The sequence below is a fragment of the Heteronotia binoei genome, chromosome 21 (assembly GCF_032191835.1).
Source record: "Heteronotia binoei isolate CCM8104 ecotype False Entrance Well chromosome 21, APGP_CSIRO_Hbin_v1, whole genome shotgun sequence".
Classification (NCBI taxonomy): domain Eukaryota; kingdom Metazoa; phylum Chordata; class Lepidosauria; order Squamata; family Gekkonidae; genus Heteronotia; species Heteronotia binoei.
The window spans coordinates 158494470-158519688 of NC_083243.1; the positions used below are offsets into that span (position 1 = coordinate 158494470).

The 25219-nt window shown below is 41.9% G+C and overlaps 1 protein-coding gene across 1 annotated transcript in view; it reads right to left on the reverse strand.

Moving 5' to 3' along the window:
- Positions 1–25219, reverse strand: part of LOC132589665 (mucin-5B-like) — a 126264-nt gene that overhangs the window by 21157 nt on the left and 79888 nt on the right. Inside the window, exons 32-37 of the mRNA XM_060262400.1 lie at positions 24962–25145; positions 20407–20614; positions 12912–13090; positions 11045–11114; positions 9828–9952; positions 3641–3672 (exon numbers count right to left, since the gene is read on the reverse strand). Of these exons, the coding sequence (XP_060118383.1) occupies positions 3641–3672; positions 9828–9952; positions 11045–11114; positions 12912–13090; positions 20407–20614; positions 24962–25145 (798 nt within the window). The remainder of the gene's footprint in view (positions 1–3640; positions 3673–9827; positions 9953–11044; positions 11115–12911; positions 13091–20406; positions 20615–24961; positions 25146–25219) is intronic.

Genomic DNA, 25219 nt, shown 5'->3' on the forward strand with positions numbered 1-25219 from the left:
ATCATTTATACAACAGTTATTTAATTGGAAACGCTTTACCATCATTATCTTATTTGCAATATTATTCCTACCACTCAGAAACTAGATATCAGGAAGCTGTCTACTGAGGGCAAAACTAGATGGCATGTCTGGCCATGAGTCAGGTTGGAAGTCCCATCTAAAACAGGTTCTGTTATGCTTAGGAACTTTGTTTCCTGCAGGTAGCGTTTGGGAATGACACAGGGTCAGGTTGTGCTTGCTATATGTAGCAACTTGTGGCCAGACACTTGTCTACCTTAACATTAAATTTATAGCAAAAAAAGGTGATTTTTTTAAAATTAACCGCCATATTTCTAGTAGGACTTCAGGCATTCATGCATGTTATTCTATCCAAAAATGACTTAGAACCTTTCAAAATGCTTGGGGATCAATGTATAAATCATTCCTGCATGAAATTTTAGAAGCTGGGGTGATTTGCAGGGGCATTTAAATGAATTAACTAACATGGAAGCCACTCTGTAGACAGTTAAACATGTTTTATTCATTCATTTATTTGGGGGATTTTTATCCTGTCCTACCCCATGAAAGGGGCTCAGGGCAGCTCACATCATATTATAAAACAGTACATAAAGACCAAAGCAATACTTCAGTTCAGTTCATCATCAGCCTTTATTGGCATAAAAGAGATCAGTTATACATAGTAAAAGGATTACGAAGGTATACAGAATAAGAATTACCCATAAAATACAAAGGATATAGTTAAAATTTAGAAACATTGTTACCAATTAAAACTATGGTTACAAAATCTTTTGGCGTATCATGGTGGCCAGAAAAATGAACTTGGCTACTATTTCAGTGTCTTTCGGGGAGAAAACGCTCAGAAGCCTACAAACTTTCAAGGCATCCAAGCAGTCTCCTGATTTCTCTAAAATGGACGCAGAAGTGAGTTACGAAGCTGTGAATACAGCAAACAGTGGAGCAAGACATGAGGGACTGTTTCAACGTATGTGTGGTCACAAGGACAGTATCTAAGAGAGAAGATCGTCTTGTTAAATCTGCCAAGAAGTATGGCAGAGGGCAGAGCATTACTTCTAGCAAGAGAGAAAGCTCTTCGGTGCTGGGGTGTCAATAAAAGGGAAAAGTATGAAGCCATTTCCCCCATGGTGAGAGGAATCTCAAAACACAGGGGAGAACAGGTTTTATTGGCCAGGCTATATCATTCCTGGCATTCGATGTCCAAAAGCCTACTTTTAAATTGGTAAAATGCTGCCGAAAATGACAGCATGGACAATGATTCCAGGGATAGGCCCAAAGACTTAATTTTCCCTGCAATATACTCTGACCAGGTGGAAAATTTATATTCAGAGAGCATATGGTGGCAAAAGCTCTCAGGTTCAGAGATATAGTGTAGACAGAGCCAGAAGTTGACAGTAGCAAGCCACACTCTGGTCACCAATAGAGACATGCCGGTTTCCAAGCATATTACTGCATATGGAACACAGTTTGGCCAGCCTAAGACTTTCCGCAGGAATTTCGATTGGATCCATTCGATGGATTGGTCAAAAGCATGGATCCAGATTGGGATACCATAAAGTAATTATGGAATCACTTTGGTCTTAAAGATCTTTATGGCCGCTGGCACAAATTGATTTCCATAGAAAAATCATGCTATGGCCAACACGCTAACATTAGCAATTTTCATAGCCTAGTTACAATGTGCAGACCAAGATGCATTATTCTGGAAATTAATGCCTAAATATTTAAAATGCTTAAGTTGTTCTATCCTCCCCCCACTCTGCCCCATGGACCAGCTACAGAAGCTCCTTCTCTTAGAGAATACTGATTTCTCATAGTTCAGCTGGAGCTTATTATTCGCGAGGAAAGATGCACATCAAGACAGCAGCCACCTTAGACCTACTCTGGAACAGGATAAAAGCACAGAGTCATCCGCATAAAGCAATAAAGGGACATGGATTGCTCCGAGTTTGGGGCTATGACAGTCTCAATCTGTTAGGTGCACAGCTAGGTCATTAAGAAAAAGGTTGAACAAGGAGGGGGCTAAAATGCAACCTTGCTTAACACCTTTATCAACGGGAATCTCAGAGGTTAGCTGGCCAGCCAGGAAACATTTGATCTGACAAGTATTAGAAGTGTAAAGTTTTTTGATGATTAAAAGAAGTCTTTTATCAATACTAAGCTGAATGAGTTTGGACTACAGGAGGTTCCTGTCTACTGTATCAAAAGCCCCTTTTAAGTCTGAAAAGGCAGCATATAATTCCTGTTTAGTCCTTGAGGAATACTTGGCTATTAGATGGGATAATATGGCATAATGGTCCAGGGTGGACGTTCCTTTGCAGAACCCTGTCTGTTCAGGTCCTAAAGTTTTATATTGAGACATCCACAAAGTGAGTTTGGCCAGAAGGTGTTTGGCATATCGCTTGCCTATAACAGAAAGCAAGCTTATGGGTCTGAAGTTCTTCGGATTAGAGTGATCCCCTTTTTTATAAATTGCGACCACTATTGAGTTCAGCCATGTTCAAGGTATCATGCCTGTGCTGTCAACAAAAGTGAACAGAGCTGCTGGGGGGGCGGCACCAATCCGGATCTCTGATTAATATTTCAGGAAGAATGGCATCAGGGCCAGGGGCCTTCCTTGCTTTTAACTGTGCAATGAGCTCTTTGATTTCCTCCGGAGAGACCGGAGGCCAATCAGGTAAATCAGCTTCTGAGGGCTGGAGGGAAGTAGCATAGGTAGAGTTGTGGCTAAATAGGGCCAAAAAGTGTTGAAACCATATATGATGTGAGATGACAGACATTGAGGGATTATTTGGCCGAAAAGCCCCCAAGACTATGGCCCAAAATTTCTTGGAATTATTTAGAGTTGTGGCTTGGTACAGTTGCTCCCATTGATTTTGAATATAGTCAAGTCTCTTGTCCCTAATTAATTGATGTAAAAGGTTCCTGAAATAGATATATTCAGGGGGCAGTGTTGAGGCCCCAGACTAGTGGAAATTATGATAATTTTTTCATAGAGTTGCTTTAGCAGTGAAAGCAATAATTCAATTAAAACACCTAAAATAAGTTAAATTATAAGATAAGTAGAGTAACTAATCTAAAATTACAGTCCAACACACATGAGCCCATGTAAAGAGAGGGGTGGTGAATCATTCTGGTGGAAACTAGTGCCTTTCCTGGTGCCCAAGATGTAAATAGCACCACATGGCACTTAAACCATGGGAGGTTAATGTGATTTCAGGGAAGACTGATGTTATTTGACATTCACCACCTCAACCAGCGCCTGGCAGAACATCTCCATCTGACTGGCCCTGCAGAATTGCAACAGATCCTGCAGGGCCCTGATCTCGATCAGGGGCATGTTCCACCAGGTCGGGGCCAATCCTAGCCCTGATTGAGGCAAGGCGGACATCTTTCAGGCCAGGGACTACTAAGTGGTGCTGGTCTGAAGAGCACAGGGCTCTCCGGGGCACACATGGGAATTTCCAGTGCCATCTTTAAGACTTACAAAGTTTTATTTGAGGTATAAGCTTTTGTGTGCATGCACACTTCTTCAGCTTATACCTTGAATAAAACCTTATTGGTCTTAAAGGTGCCAGTGGAGTCAAAGGTTTAATGTATTATTCCATTGACCTGTAAAGCTTACCTGTTTTAATAGACCATCTGGTCTTGTGCAGCCTACAGAATAGGAGGAATAGAATATTAGAAACATCATTTCAAAAAAAGAAGTTATAAAAGCATGGCGATTATCATATCTTAGGGTTCCAGGAATGCAGGATAGTATATATGAGAAAGCTACAGCCAAAAGTGCTCACATATACAGATTCCCAAGGCACTGAAGTTTGCTCTCAGGGACATACACAGCTTACTTCTGATTTTCACTGAAGTCAAGTCAGTTGGAGTTTACTTTGAATGCTGTGCCTGAACGCTGCATCTTTCTCTCTCTCTCTGATTTCTATTAAGAATTGTAGTGTATATATTTTGCATACCAATGAGAAAACCTGGGTATTGTCATGAGGTTGGTCTCTCCTGATTGGTTAGTTTTGCACTGGGCATATATTTTGAAATACAGGAATTTACTGTGGGGTCACCATGAGTGTTCTCCCCCCTCCTCCCCCTTTATCAGTAGTCAAGGAGTTTAATGCTAATCCGGGATGGCTGGAGAGAGAAAAAAATCACTGGTAGGCACTGTTTTAAAAATTTAGTGAGAGGAGATGCCAGCCACTTGGCCAGAGAGGCAGTGGGGAGGCTGCTGAGAGGCTGCTTGGTGGAGGAGGTTCATTAGTGGTGAGGTGGAGACATCAATGCTTTGTGGCCTGCCTCTCCCCACACACACCATTGTTATTTGGAAATTAGATGACAAAAGGGGAAGATGTTGATATGGACCAGACTTTTTAAAAAACAGGCTGCTGCCGCCCCAAAGCAGGTTTCACAGTATTATCCTCATGTTTGAAATGCTTGTGGTCAGAGTCAATTTAAAAGGAAATCTTTTTTCCCCAAAAAACAAAATTGCCCAAAAGGAGAATTAAACCAACAATCTTGCTGTTGATACAATTGTATCTTAACCAGGGGTGGAATTCTAGCAGGAGCTTCTTTGCATATTAGGCCACACACCCCTGATGTAGCCAATCCACCAGGAGCTTACAAGGCTCTTTTTTGTAAGCTCTTGGAGGATTGGCTACATCGGGGTGTGTGTGGCCTAATATGCAAAAGAGCTCCTGCTAGAATTTCACCCCTGATCTTAACCAACCAAGCTATTCCTGCAAACAACTCAGACAAAGGCAATTACTTTCCTGATCTCCTATTTTAAAAGACATGCTTAGTAGGCATCCCAATCCTGAGGTCCCAGCAGGGAATCCTCCGGTTTTACAGGCTTCCCCCCACCCCCAGCCAGCTGGCCAGTGAGGGGAAGCCCCGCCCCCACAGCCACTATGTACCTCTAGATCTTACAGGTTTAGAAACCTGCAAACAGGTCCCGTTTAAAAATGCTTGTGTGTGTGTGCCTTTAAAGTTGAGCAGGAAGCAGGAAGTACTTCATGGGGAAGGGTCAGTAGCAGAAGCTCTTCAAAGCACAGCCCCTCCGTTTGTTTTGCTTTCGTTTTAGAGCAAGTAAGTGGGAGGGTATGAGTGTGTGTGTGAGAGAGAGCAGTGCCAATCCCCAGGTAGGAAACACCTCAAAGCCTCTCCGTGTAATAAAAATTAAGTAATACTCCTTATTGTTCCTACTTATCCAGTATTTACTAATAACAAACACAGTGCTTACAGTGATAAACAAACATAATATAAACAAGCATATTTATACAACACAAAATCCCTCTGGAACCAAAAAGACAGGTTGCTTACCTGCAACTGTAGATCTTTGAGTGGTCATCTGTGCATTCACACTCATGGGATATAGCACCTGCGCCGATCCCCCAAATCGGTACCTAAAAAGTCCGGGATTTTTTCACGCTCGGCACCAGTGGGTATGCGCAGGCGTCCCAGTACACATGCTCACCAGAGCCAGCACGAGGATCCCGCCAGTTCCTTCTTGACTGCTGGAAGCCCCTAACATAGGGAGACCGTCAGCAGTGGGGAAGGAGGGCGAGTCGTGTGAATGCACAGATGACCACTCGAAGATCTACAGTTACAGGTAAGCAACCTGTCTATCTTCTTTGTGGTTTCTGTGCCTCACACGCATGGGAGATTAGCAAGCAAGACATACCTGGAGGCGGGAAGACAGTCAACCAGAAGAGACAGCTTGCAGCACCGCAGCTCCCAGACGAGTCCTCTGCTGAGCATGCATATCCAGAGCATAGTGCTTCATGAAAGCATGCGGAGAGGATCAGGTGGCAGCCATGCACACGTCCGTCAGGGAAACGCCTTTCAGGAATGCCTCCGACATCAACATCGCTCTAGTAGAGTGTCCACGAATGGGCCCAGGTAATGGCTTCTTTGCCAACAAGTAGCACAGTTTAATAGTCTCAGTGAGCCACTTGGAAAGCCGCTGAGATGAGATTCTGGAGCCCAATTTAGGAGCAGCATAAGAAACAAAATGATGCTGGTCCTGGCGAAAACTCTTAGAACGACTCAAATAAAACAATAAGGCACACTTAAAGTCCAAAGCATGCCACCTATGTTCCTCATCAGAGGAAGGTGTAGGATAAAACGTGGGTAACCAAACTTCTAACTTAAGGTGAAACTGAGAAACCACCTTGGGAAGAAAAGAAACATCAGGAGCCAATGACACTCCAGACTCCTGAAAAACAAGATATGGATAGTCACAACGCATAGCCATGAGCTCCCCTGCATGGCGTGCCGATGTGATTGCTACCAAAAAAGCAGTCTTCCAGGACAGGAGCTGTAAAGAAGAGGTGGCCATTGGCTCAAAGGGACGCCTAAGTCAACCTGTCCAAAATTAAAGTCAAGTCCCACAGCTGTGGAGGTGACCTCGATGGAGGATGCAATCTGAGCAGACTTTTTAGAAACCTCTTAAAATGAGGGTGCGCAAAAACTGAATGCCCCTCAACTGACTCATGGCACGCTGATATCGCTGCTAAATAAACTTTAACTGAGGAAAAAGCAAGGCCGGCATCCACCAGAGATAACAAAAATTCAAAAATCACCGATAGCCCCACTCGCTGGGGTGGGACTGTAGGCTCAGCTAAGAACTGAAGAAACTTCCACCACTTTCTATCATAGGAAGCATGAGTAGACAACTTCCTACTATTTAAGAAGATGTGCTGGACTCTACTGGAGAACTCACAGGGTCTATGAACCATGCTGTCAGCTTCAGGTGAGGCACATTGTGATGGAATACATGTCCATCCTGAGCAGACAGAAGACCTCTCAATTTTGCAAACAGCAGCATGCTTGTAGTTGCTGCCATCAGCCCCAGCATCTGCTGCAGCTGTTGTGTTGTGCCCCATTTCCGACTCTGGAAAAGACTGACAAGATTGATGATGTCCGTCGCTCTCTGCTGAGGCAGAAAGGTGCGGTGAAAGTTTGAGTCCAGCAAAGCCCCTATAAACTGAACTGTCCGTGATGGGGTAAGATGAGACTTTGTCATGTTGACCTGCAGACCTAAGATGTGAAGAAGACCAAGAGTGGTGGCAATATGGCTGGACAGACTTTCTTCCGACTCTGCCACAAGGAGCCAATTGTCCATGTATGGAAAGACGACTATGCCTAGAAGCTGGAGATGTGCGGCCACAACACTCATCTTCTTGGTGAACACCCAAGGTGCTGTGCACAGACCGAACGGAAGGGCTTTGTACTGGAAGTGGTTGGAACCTACTGCAAACCGAAGGAAATGCCTGTACGCAGGATGGATGCTGACGTGGAAGTAGGCATCCTTGAGATCCAGCGTTGCCATCCAGTCCCCTTGGTTGATGAGGGGAAGGATTGTTTGCAGAGTGGACATTCTGAATTTCTGGTACACAATAAATTTGTTCAGATTCTGAAGGTCCATAATTGGCCTCAATCCCCCATCCTGTTTGGGAACCAGGAAATAACGAGTAGAAGCCTCCCGTTGTGGCCTCTACTGGGACCGGTTCTATGGCTTGTTTCTGTAAGAGGTTGCTCACCTCCCCCAGCAGAGGTGGAGAAGGGGGTGTGGCGACAATCACCGACTGAGTCGGAACCTGAATGAAGTCTATCTTGTACCCTTCTGATATGATAGAAAAAGCCCACCTGTCTGTGGAGATGGACTCCCAAGCCGGAAGGTACGGACAAAGGCGGATGATAGATGAAGTAGGGGTGGCAATGCATGCTACTGGAAAGTCAAAGGCCCTGCTTTTGTGGGCAAGCACCTTTCGATTTGCCAGTGGTTTGTGCTGAAGCAAACCTGTTTTGGTTATTTCCCCTGTAAGGATACTTCTGTCCTGAGGGCAGATAGTCATACATGTGACACTCAGTGCAAAACACGGGAAAGTCCCCCCCCCCCACTGGTGGCATTCTACCTTCATGGTAGCTTTTAAAAAAACATACAGTCCCTTTTTAAATCCTGTTTGTTTATGTGGCTCCCCTTCTGGAGGGTCAACTTACCTTATTGGAAACACAAGGAAAATAGGGATCTGGATTCCTGGTCCTTACACAGCCCCCAGGCTAAGAGCCACAGGCCAAGAGCCCTTTAGCTCTCGCCCTTCGGCTTGTGCCAAAGGCTCGCGTTTCTGGCAAGGCACAGCTTAATAATGCAAAGAGGGTGGGGAACACAGCCACTCCTAATCAATCAGCAACAATCACCTTCAGCCCACTCAAATCAAACAGACAGCAGTTCCCCAGCGACCACAAACTCAGAATTTTCAGCAGTCACACAAACTCAGAAATTCTCAGCAACTTCCCGAGCTGCTTAGAAAGCCAAACCTCACTCTTATAGCACTTATTCTCTGCTCTCTCTCAGAGCTTCTCTGCTCTCTCTCAGAGCTTTCTGAAAGCACCACTCTCTGAAGCACCACTTACCTACTGAATCAACAATGAAGAAGACACTCCCAAGAAGACGAGTCTTTGCACTCGAAACAATTTTGTCCATAGGATATTGATCCACCATACAGTAGGAGCAGCGTGTGCTTTTGGTTCCGGAGGGATTTTGTGTTGTATAAATATGCTTGTTTATATTATATTTGTATCACTGTAAGCACTGTGTTTGTTATTAGTAAATACTGGGTAACTAGGAACAATAAGGTGTATTACTTAATTTTTGTTACATGGAGAGGTCTTGAGGTGTTTTCTTTTACAGTACAACCTCCATGGTCCCGGCTTTGGTTGCCAAATCCCCAGGTGGGGGCAGAGAATTCCCTGGTTTGGAGGCTGTTCACCCGCTTCAGGGTCATCAGAAAGCGGGGGAGGGGAGGGAAATGTTGGAAATGTCTGCTGGGAACTCTAATATCCCCTATGGAGTATTATTCCCATAGGAAATAATGGATCCATGGGTATCTGGGGCTCTGGGGGTGAGCTGTTTTTTGAGGTAGAGGCACCAATTTTTCAGAATAGCATCCAGTGCCTCTCCTCAAAATACCCCCCCCCCCAAGTTTCAAAAAGATTGGACCAGGGGGTTGAATTCTATGAGCCCCAAAAGAAGGTGCCCCTATCCATTATTTCCTATGGAAGGAAGGCATTTTAAAAAGTGTGTTGTCCCTTTAAATGTGATGGCCAGAACTCCCTTGGAGTTCAATTATGCTTGTCACACCCTTGCTCCTGGCTCCACCCCCAAAGTCTCCTGGCTCCACTTCCAAAGTCCCCAGATATTTCTTGAATTGGAGTTGGCAACCCTAATGCTTAGTGCAAAACTGATCAATAAGGAGAGGCCTGCAAGTGGAGGGGGGAGGATAAGTCCAAGGAAATGTGTATGCTTTTAAAGGCTTGGAAGTGAACTAAAAAAGGAGAGGGAAATACTTCTCTGAAAAACCACTCTTAGAAATTATGGAGATACAGCAGAGGGACGGTAGAGTGACATTAGAATGCTTGAAAAAGGATGTGACAGGAATGAAAAAATCCAATGGGAGAGTGAGGTGAGTGTACATATGAATATAGAAGCATTTTTTAAGCAACAGAGGTGCAAGAAGAGAGCCATGGTAAACAGAAATGCAGAAAAAGCCATACAGGAACTCTAAACATACTTACCAACAAGCCCCAATAAATACAGCGAGACTTGCTAAGATTTGCATATCCAAAGTCAGTACTACTTGGTCAAATACTTTTCCAAATTTTGCTGGCCTTGCTGTGTTTACATCCATCCAAAGTATGATTGCCTCAGAATGCAACATATATTTTCTGAAGAAGCAGCTTGCAATGTTCACCTTTAATATGGCAATTTGTACCAACTGCACCCTTCACAATGCCCTCAGTTTTCTTACCACAGGCAGAAACACAAATACTATCATGGTCATTCAACTGGATCATTCCTTCAGGGCAGAAGCAGCCTTCAACAAGTATACCTGAGATGTCATCTTGTGGTGGATCGGTGGTGATAGCACTTTTTCTGTGGGTTATGGTAACAGGGTAAAAGTATCACTGAATAAAGTGTTCCACAATTCAGTTAGTGCTACAAGCTGTGCAACATTGTAACTACAAATACATACAAATATGCCATTTTTCATTTATTTCAGTTTTCATACATACTCATTGTGAGCATTTTCTTTGCTGGTTTTCCTGTTTCATCCATTTTTATGTAATTTTGTGGCATTTATACACAAAACCTGGTCACAATCTTACTATAAAATTTTATTATTTTGGTGTGGGAAAAGACTTATCACAGTTTAATCCTTAATATCCATAAAATCCATTTTTAGTTGAACCAGAGCAGTTATGAAATTTGGTAACATCTTCCAATGAAATTGTCAAAACAAATTCATAACAGAATTTTTATCTTGTTGGATTTTTAATGTACCTAACATTCTAGCATCCTTCAAAATGGTCTATTTTGGAGAGCTACTGAAAAGAACACTAATATATTTGTGGAGGAGGGAGGTACACAAACTCATTGCCTTAGCAGCTGGACTAATGCATCCTGGCATGCCCTGCTGTGCTGCAGCAATGAAACCACTATGGCTTAGTATGGCCAAAGAGGAAGCAATATAACACATACATTTTGTTGCGCAATAGAATGTACATCTGAGTGCTGAAGTTGCCTTGCCTCATTGGAATGCCTGCTTGAATCTATATTCTGATGCTCTCCATATCATGATGCATTGAAGTATTAATTGCAGTGTACATTCTGGTATAACATATCACATAACTCTGACTCCAGCCAATCAGCTTAACTGAGTAACTGTACAAATTAGTATAGAGAAGAGAGTAACAATGGCTGGGAACAGGTGTGAAAAAGCTGAAAAGCTGAGGCATGCTTTTCACATTACTTTGAAGCACTTTTTTAAAAAAAAATCTCAAGGATATCTGAGGGTGAAAATTCAGTAGATCTGATCCCAATATCCCCATTGTTTAAAAAATCAAAAAGAGTACTAATCAAATGAACACATGCAGGATAGGTAAGAATGACAAACTCTTTATATGAATTGATATAAACCTCATGAAAAAAATCAACATGCAAATAAGGTCTTAATAAATCACTTACCCATTATAGCATATGTCTCTTTCCATTTTCCCACATGGTTTGTAGATTTGGTCTTGAGGGCATGTGAGTTCTGTGACACAGTTAGAAATTTCAGTTATATGTATTCTAGTTTCACATTCCCCAAGCATAAAGTAATTTCACTGAAAAAGCTCCATGTTCACATCTCCTAGTACAGCAGAGCTGTCTTCTGAATGAGACAAATGACAAAGCTCTTTTTTGTGGACCAGCACTATGATATCCTTCATTCATATCAGCTGGACTTCTCCAAGGGCTCTGTTAACATGAATAGTGGCTATGCAGGAGACGTGTATACTAATTTACACATTTAATCATTTCAACACATATTCAGGTTTTGAGTCTTAAACTACAATAATTAAGGCAAATCTTCTTTCCAAAAATATTATTTCTAAGCCCTTATCTGACTTGCATGTACACTAGCTCCATGATGTAAGCAACATAAAATGCTCTCTTAAAAACAAGTCAAAACCAGAAGATACAGGAAGGTACCATGGTCTGCGGAGACCTTGCTGGGCCTGTAATTATACAGATTTCTGGAAATTTCTTCTTAGAGATAAGGGGAATCTCAGTGAGAGGAAACTCTAGAGTCACTTGCTAGAGAGGAAACTCTAGAGTCACAATAGTAGTCTGCACCAAGCAAGGGATTTATCACGAAGCTAGAACGTAGGACTAGGCTTGCGAATCCCCAGTTGGCAGCAACTCGTGAGTAGAGAGGCCAATTCCCCTTCAGAGTTGCCAGAAACGGGGTCGGGGGGAGGGAAAGGGGAGGGAAACATCTGCTGAGCACTTCATTATTCCCTATGTGGAGATCGATTCTCATAGGGTATAATGGGGAATTGATCTGGAGGTTTTGGGGGCTCTGGGGGAGCTGTTTTTTGAGGTAGAGGCACCAAATTTTCAGTATAGTATATAGTGCCTCTCCCCAAAGTACTCCCCAAAATTCAAAATGATTGGACCAGGGGGTCCAATTCTATGAGTCCCAAAAGAAGGTGCCCCTATCCTTCATTATTTCCTATGGAAGGAAGACATTTTAAATGGTGTGCTGTCCCTTTAAATGTGATGGCCAGAACTCTCTTGGAGTTCAATTATGGGTGTCATACCCTTGTTCCTGGCTCCACCCCCAATGTCTCCTGGCTCCACCCCCAAAGTCCCCAGATATTTCTTGAATTGGACTTGGCCACCCTACGTAGGACTGATGATAAGGTAATCACCTAGTGGTATTTGAGGGACCTTGAGCACCTGGCAAACATAAGCTGAGGCCCAGGGCTATGCTTTCTGAGGCGCCTGAAAAGGAGAATTTGTAAGTGGGCTATACATTTTTTTAAAAATACAATAAATAAAATGCAGCTAGGGCTGTGAGCTTACACACACATACAAACAGGTGTTTAGTGTTCAGCAGGGCAAAGTATTTTGAGTGAATGTAAATATATAGGTGCATAAAATTCTTCAGAAGACACTATATTCTTGTGTTTCAACTTATGTTTACACTGATGAACTCTGCTTACTAAGAGAGCATTAGTCCAGATTTACATAGGTATGCATGGCAAATAAAATGAAGCCTACATAGTAAACAGACAAAAAAACTGGAATATATAAAAACCAGGGTTGCCAACACTGACTTGTGAAAATCCTGGATATTTGGGGATGGAGCCTGAGAAGAGTTTAGGGAGTGGAGGGAGCTCAGCGGGGATGTAAGGCCTTAGGATTTGCCCTCCAAAGCTGCCATTTCCTCCAGGGAAACTGATCTCTGTAGTCCAGAGTACAGTTGTAGTTCCAAAAGAACTCCAGGCTCCAGTTTATTCTAGTTAATTCTAGCAATAACCCACTTCTGGGAAGTCTTTCAACTCACCACACTTCCCTTTGATTTTGCTTCTCCAGTCCACACAGATTCCCTGGTACCCACATAAGGCTGCATAGGCTTGGAGACTTCTGCATTCAGTGTTCTGCTGTGGCAGGGAACATCCATCCATAACACAAGCCTCATAGTAAGGACGTGGAGGGACAGCATTGTGGCACTCTGTTAAGTTCCTTATTTAATTAAGAATATTTATTTTACATTTTTAAAAGATTTTTGTAATGTCCTTTAGGAGCTTTGGGTGGTACATACTTTCCCCCCTTTCATTTCCACAACAGAATCGAGTTAGGCTAAGAGAAAATGTCTGGCCTTAGCAAGTATTTGAAGCTGTAGCTCCCCCAGGGTTGCCAGTGCCCAGGTATGAGTGAGGGATTCCTGGTTTAGGAGACTTCTCCCTACCATGGCTGGCAGATGAAACCCCACTCCTAAACAGGAATGTCACGTGCAATGTCCCTAACATGATGACATCACCTGGAAGTGACAGTACCACAACTGGGACATTGTGCTGGGATGCTCTGGTTTTGGGGCAAAACTCTTTGGTTTGAGGCCAAATTTACCATAGAGCTTCATCCAAAAACCAGAGCATCACCCCTGGTGTCACCAACATGATGACATCACTTCCAGGTGATGTCATCACATCACATGATGGCCCCACCCATCCCTAAAATGCCCCACTAAATCCCCCCACCAGAGTTACAAGGGGACCTGTCAACCCTAATCTCCAAGTCACAGTATTGTAATTCTTTTCACTATACCACACTGGCTGTTTTTTACAATATGAATGACATAATAACAATAAAGATACCAACACATCAATTATGAAAAATCTGTTGTTTAGAATCTCAGAATGATATACTACAGGGGTGGGGAACCTTTTTTCTGCCATTCTGCCAAGGGCCATTTGGATATTTATAACATCATTTGTGGGTAATACAAAATTATCAACTTAAAATTATCAACTTGGGGAGGGATGGTGGCTCAGTCGTAGAGCATCTGCTTGGTAAACAGAAGGTCCCAGGTTCAATCTCCGGCATCTCTAACTAAAAGGGTCCAGGCAAATAGGTGTGAAAAACCTTAGCTTGAGACCCTGGAGTGCCACTGCCAATCTGAGTAGACAATACTGACTTTGATGGACCAAGGGTCTGATTCAGTATAAGGCAGCTTCATATGTTCATAAAAAACAGTGCTCTGCTGAGGGAGAATGGGACCGGCAAAATTAATACAAATAATTGTTTTCCTATTTTAAGTCATGTGGGGAGAGCCTAATTTGGCACACACACACACCAGCCCACCACCCTAGGCTAATGCCTAGGTCCAGGGCTTTTTTTTGTAGAGTTAACCACGTGGCTTGGCTCAGCCCAGCAATCCCCGAAGGCCAGACCAAGTGATCTTGAGGGCCATAAATGGCCCTTAGGACATACGCTCCCCACCCTTGATCTACTACATAAAGCTGTGGAACTATACTGAGAACTGGATGCTGACAATCCAGCACAATTATCTTTTAAAATATAAATTTGTTTCAGTTAGCATGAAAGACTCTGTCTTATTACTACAAAGACATGTACACACTTTTATATGAATTCTTAGAGAACAGGATCTTTACTGATACTTGGTTTTTTAGGGTTCTACATTAAATTATTCTGCTCATGCTTCATGTAAATTGAAGTGTTCTGTTTAGTTTCTTTTAAAAGTACATTTTATTACACAACAAATACATGTAACCAAACATTAACAAAATATAGCACACCATAAAAAACTAGTAGAAGGCAAATACAAAGCAAAATAAAAATTTATGAAAAAACAAAAAAAACAAAACATGTTTATAACTAGTTTTGATATGAAATAAAATGTCATTTATATACCTACACAATGAAACACAATGGCTTAAATTAATTGCCATAATTAGGGATGGGCATGGAATGCAAAAATGGTGGTTCATTTCATTTCATGATTTGTTTGAATTCTGACTCGGTTCATGATTCATTGGTTTATTTGGTTTGAGAGGTATTAAATTCACCTGGAGTCTTTAGCAGGCTCTCTTTCACCCAACTTCCAAGTTTGGTAAAGAGTGGATTTGGAGTGTCTGAGTTATACCCCCTCCCCTTCCAGAAAGCTTTTGATAAAGTTCCTCATCAAATTGACTTCCAGAAAGCTTTTGATAAAGTTCCTCATCAAAGGCTCCTTAGAAAGCTTGAGAATCATGGAGTAAAAGGACAGGTCCTCTTGTGGATCAAAAACTGGCTGAGTAATAGGAAGCAGAGAGTGAGTATAAATGGGCAGTCTTCGCAGTGGAGGACGGTAAGCAGTGGGGTGCCGCAGGGCTCGGTACTCGGTCCCATGCTTTTTAACTTGTTCATAAATGATTTAGAGTTCGGAGTGAGCAGTGAAGTGGCCAAGTTTGCGGATGACACTAAATTGTTCAGGGTGGTGAGAACCAGAGAGGATTGTGAGGAACTCCAAAGGGATCTGTTGAGGCTGGGTGAGTGGGCGTCAACGTGGCAGATGCGGTTCAATGTGGCCAAGTGCAAAGTAATGCACATTGGGGCTAAGAATCCCAGCTACAAATACAAGTTGATGGGGTGTGAACTGGCAGAGACTGATCAAGAGAGAGATCTTGGGGTCATGATAGATAACTCACTGAAAGTGTCAAGACAGTGTGTGTTTGCAATAAAAAAGGCCAATGCCATGCTGGGAATTATTAGGAAGGGAATTGAAAACAAATCAGCCAGTATCATAATGCCCCTGTATAAATCGATGGTGCGGTCTCATTTGGAGTACTGTGTGCAGTTCTGGTCGCCGCACCTCAAAAAGGATATTATAGCTTTAGAGAAGGTGCAGAGAAGGGCAACTAGAATGATTAAAGGGCTGGAGCACTTTCCCTATGAAGAAAGGTTGAAACGCTTGGGACTCTTTAGCTTGGAGAAACGTCGACTGCGGGGTGACATGATAGAGGTTTACAAGATAATGCATGGAATGGAGAAAGTAGAGAAAGAAGTACTTTTCTCCCTTTCTCACAATACAAGAACTCGTGGGCATTCGATGAAATTGCTGAGCAGACAGGTTAAGACGGATAAAAGGAAGTACTTCTTCACCCAAAGGGTGATTAACATGTGGAATTCACTGCCACAGGAGGTGGTGGCGGCCACAAGTATAGCCACCTTCAAGAGGGGTTTAGATAAAAATATGGAGCACAGGTCCATCAGTGGCTATTAGCCACAGTGTATGGAGCACAGGTCCACCAGTGGCTATTAGCCACAGTGTATGTGTGTATATAACATTTTTTGCCACTGTGTGACACAGAGTGTTGGACTTGATGGGCCGTTGGCCTGATCCAACATGGCTTCTCTTATGTTCTTATGTTCTCTTATGTTCAGGTGTACCCAGGAAAGCTCAGCATCAGCTCTCACTGACAACTCTTTCTGCAGCAGAATGGGAGCTCCATGATTGGCTCTAGGAGATGCCAATCAAGCTATGGACAACTGCTATGGGTATTTCTAGGACTCCCAGAAGACCACCCCCAGCAATTAATTGAATCAACACCAGGCTGTCTGGAAAAACAAACTGCAAAGATGAAACAAATAAAGCAACATGGTCAAAAGCAGTTTGAAACAATCCACGAATTCCACTGATTTGTGCATGAATCATTATTTGTGGTTTGGTTAATGTAGATTACAAAATTGTCTAAGAAGTTGAGAAGATGGAGATTGAATGAAGACTTACTACAGAATAAAGAAATAGTGACATACCTAAAAAATGAAACTAAAGCTTTCTTTCAAGTGAATGATAAAGAGGATATAGAATTCCAGACAGTCTGGGATGCTTATAAAGCAGTAATGAGAGGAATATTGATTACTTTGAATAATAAAGACAAGAGAGCAAAAGAAAAACAGTTGTTGGACATTCAAAATGAAATAAAGAAAAAAGAAGGGGAGTTGAGAAAAAGGCCAGGGAAAAAGAAAATTATAAGGGAAATTACAATATTACAAATGCAAATGAGACATTTGTTAAATAAAGAATTGGAATGGAATTTGAAAAGACTGCAGCAGAAATCTTTTGAGGGAGCAAATAAACCTGGAAAGTATTTGGCTTGGCAACTGAAGAAAAAGAGAGAAAATAAAATTATTAATAAAATTGTGGTAGATGGAAAAGAGGTGGTTAGCCAAGAGGGAATAAAAAGAGAATTTTTTAAGTATTATGCCAAGTTGTTTAAAGGTGTCAAAATAAAGAAAGAAAAGATGGATGAGTATCTACAAAAGATAAAAATAGAACCCTTAACAGAAAATATGCAAAAAGTTTTGAATGATCCAATTGAAAAAATTGAAATTGAAGCTGCAATTAATGCGATGAAAATTGGAAAGGCACTTGGGCCAGATGGATATACAGCTAAATATTTTAAAACCTTTAAAGATGAGTTAACACCAAAATTGCAGAAGTTGATGAACATGATAAGAATAAAAGGGAAAATACCAAACACATGGAAGGAAGCTGTTATTTCGTTGATACCAAAGGAAGATAGAGATGTCACGAATGTTAATTATAGACCAATTTCGCTATTAAGTAATGACTATAAAATATATACAAGAATCTTTACAGAACAGCTTAAAAAACATTTGATAAATTTTATAAAGGAAGATCAAGCGAGGTTTCTTCCCAAAAGGCAAATAAGAGACAATATCAGAACTGTTGTAAATATTGTAGAATATTATGAAAGACATCCAGAAAAGGAAGTAGCATTATTCTTTGCGGATGCAGAGAAAGCATTTGAGAATTTAAAATGGGACTTTATGTTTGCAGTAATGGAGAAAATGGAGTTGGGAGAAAGCTTTATAAGAATGATAAAAGCAATATATACTGAACAACGTGCTAGATTATGTAATGTAATGTAATGTAAAATTTTATTTATATCCCGCCCTCCCCCGCCGAAGCAGGCTCAGGGCGGCTTACAACATTTAAAATGAACAATACAATAATAAAACATTAAAATCACATTAAAACCAATCAGTAATTAAAACATTCCTAAACTAACAGTGGCGGTAAGTATTATTAAGCTAGCCATAAACATTAGTACAATCATTAGTAAACGCCTGTCTGAAGAGGGCGGTCTTGCAGGCCCTGCGGAACTGGTCTAAGTTCCGCAGGGCCCGCACCTCCTCTGGGAGCTGGTTCCAGAGTTGTGGGGCTGCGGCGGAAAAGGCCCAAGTGCGGGTGCTTTGCAGTTTTACTTCTTTTGGCCCAGGGATATTCAGTCTATTTTATGTGTAAATGCAGACCTTACAGAAGATATGATAATTAGCAAAGGTACGAGACAAGGTTGTCCGCTTTCCCCATTGTTGTTTATAATGACTCTTGAAATATTACTGATGCAGATCCAAGAAGACAAAAAAATAGAAGGATTAAAAATAAAAGGATTTACTTATAAATATAGAGCATTTGCAGATGATATAATGTTTATAAATGAAAACCCCACACAAGTTACACCTTTGTTGTTAGCCAAAATACAAGAATATGGGGAGTTGCGGGACTTTTTATTAATAAAGAAAAATCAAAATTTCTATGTATAAATATGCAAATAAATAAGCAACAAGAATTACAGAGACTAACGGGCTGTGAAGTCACCTCCAAGGTAAAATATTGTGGAGATAACAATGAAGATTATTGATCTATTTAAAAATAATTATTAGAAGCTATGGCGTAAAATAGATGAACATATGTTAAAATGGAACAAACTTAATTTGCCATTGCTGGGTAGAATAGCTGCAATTAAAATGAATATTCTACCAAGAATAATGTATTTGTTTCAAACCATTCCCATTGTGAAAGAAAGTAAACAATTTGATAAATGGCGAAGGAAAATTTCAGAATTTGTGTGGGCTGAGAAGAAACCAAGGATCAAAATGAACATTTTGACAGATGCAAAAGAGAGAGGTGGATTTCAACTACCAAATTTAAAATTATATCAGGAAGCAGTTTGTTTAGTGTGGATAAAAGAATGGATAACGCTGTTAAACAAAAAACTCTTAGTGTTGGAAGGTTACGGAAATAAATTTGGCTGGCACGCGTATTTGTATTATGGAAAAAAGAAGATGGACGGTTTTTTCTCTCACCATTATATAAGAAATAATCTGCTAAATACATGGATGAAATACAAGAAAAATGGGGATGAGAGAAAACCGTTATGAATAGTGCCAGCTGAAGTAATAAAAATAACGGCTGAGATAGGTGAAGAAAAGTGGTTGTCATACAATCAATTATTAAAAATACAAAGTGGCAAAATAGAACTGAAAACTGCTAAAGACTTGAATAATAAATATGATTGGTTCCAAATGCAACAAATAAAGAGTTTGGTGGATAATGATATCAAAACTGAAGGAATAAGACGAAAATGAACAGAAATGGAAAAAGTTCCGCTTGGAGATAATGAAAAATTAATTTCGAAAATCTACAAGTTACTTTTAAAGTGGTCTACGGAGGATGAAGTAGTTAAATCTCAAATGATTAAGTGGGCAATTGATGTAAATAAAGAAATACAGATGGATACATGGGAATATTTGTGGAAGAACTCTATGAAACTCTCAACATGTCAGAGTATTAAAGAAAATTGTTTTAAGATGATGTATAGATGGTACATGACTTCTAAAAAGTTGGCAAAGATGAACAATAAGATGCCAGATAGATGTTGAAAATCTAAAAAACATGAAGGTTCTTTCTACAATATGTGGTGGACTTGTGAAAGAGTGAAAAATTATTGGCAGATGATTCAACAAGAAATTTCTAAGATCTTGGGATATGAATTTAACAAAGTTGCAGAGACTTTTCTGTTGGGATTACAAATGGAAAAATTTCCAAAAGAAGATAGAACTTTAATCTGGTACTTGCTCTCGGCTGCTATAACATTGTATGCGCAGTTGGAAGCAAGAAAAAATACCAGAGAAATGGTATTGGATTGTAAAAGTTATGACATGGAGTGAAATGGACAAGTTAACAAGAACCTTAAGAGACTATGATTTAGAAGCATTTAATTTGGAGTGGAAAAAGTTCAGAAGATACGTAGAAAAAGAGTGGAAAATAAAAGGACATTGGACAATTTTTGATAATGATTAAGTATAAGGGGGAGGAGGATATTAATTTTGGTTCTTATTAATTAAAGGTACCTTTAATATTAGTATTTTAAGTATAGAACACCGGCGGGGGTCAAGTAACGGGGGGTGGGATGGGTAGAAAGTAATATACGGGATAAAAAAGTAATTATTAATGATGTAAGAAATTGAAATTTATTACCACCAAATGATTTGTGGTTTGGTTCATGTCCATGCCTAGCCATAATACTTGGGTGTCCAGCATAAGGTAGCAAAAATAGTATTTTCAAAAATAACAACACCCTTTTCTCAAATCCTGGTTTATTTCAGCTGTTTTAGCTTAAACAGTAACAATGTCATGCTTGTGTGCCATCCATTTAACTTGTACATCTTTTATAGAAAATGTACCTTACCAGATAAGTTTACAAACAGAAGGAGCTCCACAAGTAACTATGGTGGATGACAATATTTCATCGTGAGAAGAAACTGGATGTTGACCTGAATCACAGTATCTAGTGGCGAGGTCCATGACTTTCCAATCCATTGCCATCTCTGTGAAGGAATCTGCTAGTTTACCATTCCTTTTCATTGAATCATCTGTCTTTTTGTTGGTGCATGTACCTGACCAAGATGAGAGGATCACTTTGGGCAAAGTTTAAGACATTATAATCATCTTTAAATGCAGGACTCATTTTGGGAAGGAGCTCACAGGAGCGTAGCTCCAGAACCTCTAAATTTTATTGTGTTTTTTATTTCTTAACCCCCCCCCCCCATACACACACAAAATACTTGCTTCTGAGCTCCATTGTTCAAACCCCCATGAGAATTTTGCTGAACTCTGAGATTTGACAAACTTTCTAATATTTTCCCCCAACAAAAAATGGAAAAACAAAACAAAACATAAAGCAGATAGATGGAAATCTGCATCATGCCACTGTGGCCACATTGGAGAAAGTAATTTTAAAAGTATGAAGGGGGTAAGGTTTTATCATGACAATGATAATTCACATGAACCAAAAGAAAAACATATTGGTGCAACTTTCAATTTATAATATATCAGGAACTGCTTGCTGCTTATTTAAATTCTAGCCCAGTACTGTCTACTGACACTAGTTCCTCTTTCCCAGTCCTGCTACCTAAAATCCTTTAATTTGAGAAAATAATAAACAACGCTGCTTCTATGAAAAATAGAGGTACAGTAAGGTGACAATTTGGACTAGGCAGGGATACCAAAGATGGGGGGGGGGAGTAAGTAGCATAATGTTATGCCTTGGTTTAAACTAACAGGACAACTCCTTGGCTAGAAGCCTCTGAATATTCTCTGCATATATATTTGAAAGGTGGAATAAAGAAAGAAGAAACAGAAACACCATTGGTTGGATCCTGCCAGCTTGCTCACTCCATTTGGTCCAATTTCATTCCCTTTCACAGCTCCTGTACTTCCATGGCTTTTGCTCATGCAGATCACACTGACCTCAGTACAGCCTTTTTGGTGGTCAAAGGGGACACTCCCTTCCTCTTTTCACCAGTGAAAAAGCTGGTTGGATCCAACCTCTTATCTGCATCTTGAAGCTGCCTTTTGCCAAGTTAGACCACTGGTCCATTTAGCCCGATAGTCCTGATGGCAGGACTCTTGCCCAGCTCTTCTACTTGATATCCTTTTGAGTGGGAAAAGTATGAAACTGAACTGAGGACTTTCCGCATGCAAGGCCTTGATAGATAAGCCTTCTTCTCCCCCTCCCCAGCTAAGCATGTTCTGTCACCCTCACTACCAGTGTTCCCTCTAAACTGAGTTAGTATGAGCTAGCTCACAGTTTTTTAGCTTCTAGCTCACACATTTTTGTCTTAGCTCAGGAAAAATGCCCCCGAGCAAACAAATTTATGCAGTAGCTCACAGCTGTAATGTGAGTAGCTCACAAAGTGGAATTTTTGCTCACAAGACTCCACAGCTTAGATAGTATTGCTCACTACCACATAGGATGTGTTAAAAACATACTATGCATTATTTATTTATTTAGAACAAATTATGCTGCCTCTCCAGTAATCTGCTCAAAGTGGTTTAAAAAATACAAAATAATAAAAACTGAAGATTAAAATATATTAATTACAATTCCGCAATAAAAATCAGGACAACCTAAAAACAGACCATAAAATAATAATAATAATAATAATAATAATAATAATAATAATAATAATAATAATAATAATAAATTTTATTTATATCCCGCCCTCCCCGGCTAGGCAGGCTCAGGGCGGCTAACAACAGTTCAATAAAATTATACAGTATACAATATACAATATAAGGTGATTTAAAACAACATTGAAATTATACATTAATTTAAAACAACAATCTAAAACCAGTTCGAATGTCTGGGTCATTCCATAATTTAAACGGCGGTGATCTTCCTGATGTTATTCTGTACACTTATATTATGGCAGGGGTCACTAGATAAATCATTGGTGGATTAAACAGCCATCCTATCAACGTCTACAAAAGCCTGCTTGAAAAGGATGGTCTTACAGGCCCTGCGGAATTGATCCAAATTCCGCAGGGCCCGTACCTCCTCCGGAAGTTGATTCCAAAGGCACGGGGCTATAACAGAGAAGGCACGTGCCCGTGTACTCTGTAATTTTGCCTCCTTTGGCCCAGGGATAGTCAGCGTGTTCTTCCCTGCTGACCTCAGTGCTCTTTGGGGCTCATATGGGGAGAGACGGTCCCTCAGGTAGGCAGGTCCTCGGCCATATAGGGCTTTAAAGGTGATAACCAGCACTTTGTATCGGACCCGGTATGTAACTGGCAGCCAGTGCAGTTCACGCAGCCCTGGCTGTATATGCTCCCATTTTGGGAGTCCTAATAACAGCCTGGCCGCTGCGTTCTGCACTAGCTGCAGCTTCCGGGTTCGACACAAAGGCAGCCCCATGTAGAGGGCATTGCAGTAGTCTAGTCTTGAGGTGACCGTCGCGTGGATCACTGTTGCCAGGTCCCGGCGCTCCAGGAAAGGAGCCAGCTGCCTTGCCCGCTTCAGGTGGAAAAATGCCGACTTGGCAGTGGCCGCTACCTGGGCCTCCATTGATAGTGAAGGCTCCAGTAGGACTCCCAGGCTCTTGACCCGGCCCGCCGCTTTCAGCGGCGCACCGTCAAAAACCGGGAGAGGTATTTCCCTTCCCAGAGCGCCGCGCCCCACGCAAAGGACCTCTGTCTTCGTCGGGTTCATCTTCAACCCACTCAGCCTAAGCCAAGTTGCCACGGCCTGCAGTGCCCGTTCACTGGGACGCAGTCAGGCCGGCCATCCATTAGCAGATAGAGCTGGGTGTCATCTGCATATTGATGACAACCCAGTCCAAAACTCCGGGCAATCTGGGCAAGGGGGCGCATGTAGATGTTAAATAACATCGGGGAGAGAACTGCTCCCTGAGGCACCCCACAATCTAGTGTGCGCCTCCGGGAGAGCTCACCCCCAATTGCCACCCTTTGTCCCCGACCTTTGAGGAAGGAGGAAAGCCATTGTAAGACCAGCCCCCTGACCCCTATGTCGGCGAGGCGGCGGGTCAGTAGCTGATGGGTGACCGTGTCGAACGCTGCCGACAGGTCCAACAACATCAGCACCGCCATGCCACCTCGATCCAGTTGCCGCTGGAGGTCATCTGCCAAGGCGACCAGCACTGTCTCCGTCCCGTGGCCCGGGCGAAAGCCAGACTGGCAAGGGTCTAGGATGGAAGCGTCATCCAGAAAACCCTGTAGTTGCAGCGCCACTGCCCTCTCAATAATTTTACCTAAAAACGGTAAATTAGAAACCGGTCGGTAATTTGCCAATTCGGCCGGATCTGCTGTACATTTTTTCAGGAGGGGGCGGACCAAGGCCTCTTTCAGAGGTGATGGAAAACGCCCCTCCGAGAGGGATCTATTTATTATGTCCCGTAAAGGACATCTAAGCTCCCTCTGGCAAGTTTTAATCAGCCAGGAGGGGCAAGGGTCCAAATCGCAAGTTGTTGGGCACGCAACAGAGAGAATTCCGTCGACTTCCTCCAGGCTGAGCGGGTCAAACCGACCCAACTCCAAACCCGAAGACAGGCATGGAGCCTCAAGTTCCCGTACTGCATCCAATGTGATAGGCAGGTCTTGGCAGAGCGACGTGATTTTATCTGCAAAATATTTCACAAAAGCCTCACAGCCAATCTCTAATTCCCTAACATTTGGTTTGCCTTGAGGCAATGTAGTAAGGTCTCCAATTATTCTAAATAATTGTGCTGGGCGCGAATTTGCAGATGCAATCTTGGCTGCAAAGTAATCTCTCTTTGCGGCCTTGACTGCCATCTCATAAGACTTCATAAACGTTCTATAAGATGTTCTCGTCGCTTCGTCCCGAGTATGCCGCCACTGCCTCTCTAGTCATCTGAGCCCCTGTTTCAGCCGGCGTAGCTCCAGGGTATACCATGGAGCCAGCCTCCTGCGAGGGCGCAGAGGACGTCGAGGTGCGATCTCGTCGATGGCCCTGGTTAGCCGGCCTTGCCAGGCCTCCACCAGGTCATCGAGGGAATCGCCAGGGGGCCAGGGGTCCCCCAGTGCCATTTGGAACCGTTCCGGGTCCATCAGGCTCCGGGGGCGAGCCAAAATAGGCTCTCCGCCCATACAGGGTTGGGGTGGCATCCCCACACGGGCCTTGAGGGCTAGGTGATCCGACCATGGTACCGCTTCTACCGCGATATTGTTCACCAAAATCCCGGACGCAAAGATCAGGTCTAACATGTGCCCGGCCTGGTGCGTGGGTGTCGTAACAAATTGACTGACCAGCAAAACCAAATAACTGACAGCTTAAAATAACATTTTCCAGAAGCAGGGCCCACATACACTCTCTCATATCTCCAAAGTTCCAAATACAAAGTAATATCTATGCAAGAGGGTTGTTTATGTAAACAAGACATAATTATTTTGCCGCGTTCATTATTCTGCTTTAATGTAATACTTACCACATTGCCCTTCAGTATTGTTATAAAAAGTGCTGAAAGGCAGGTTTATATAAAACGAAAGGTGAGTATAAGAGACCAAAAGTCTAATTTCAGATATTTTAACCACAGTGTATTGACCAAAGGTGGAGATATCAATGCCATCCTTAGAATAACGTGAAACAATTTCTTTATTGTTAAGCAGAACCTTAAAAAAGAAAAGAAAAGTAGAATCCAATCATAAATTGGAGATTCAGTCTATTCTGACAAAAAAAGCATATC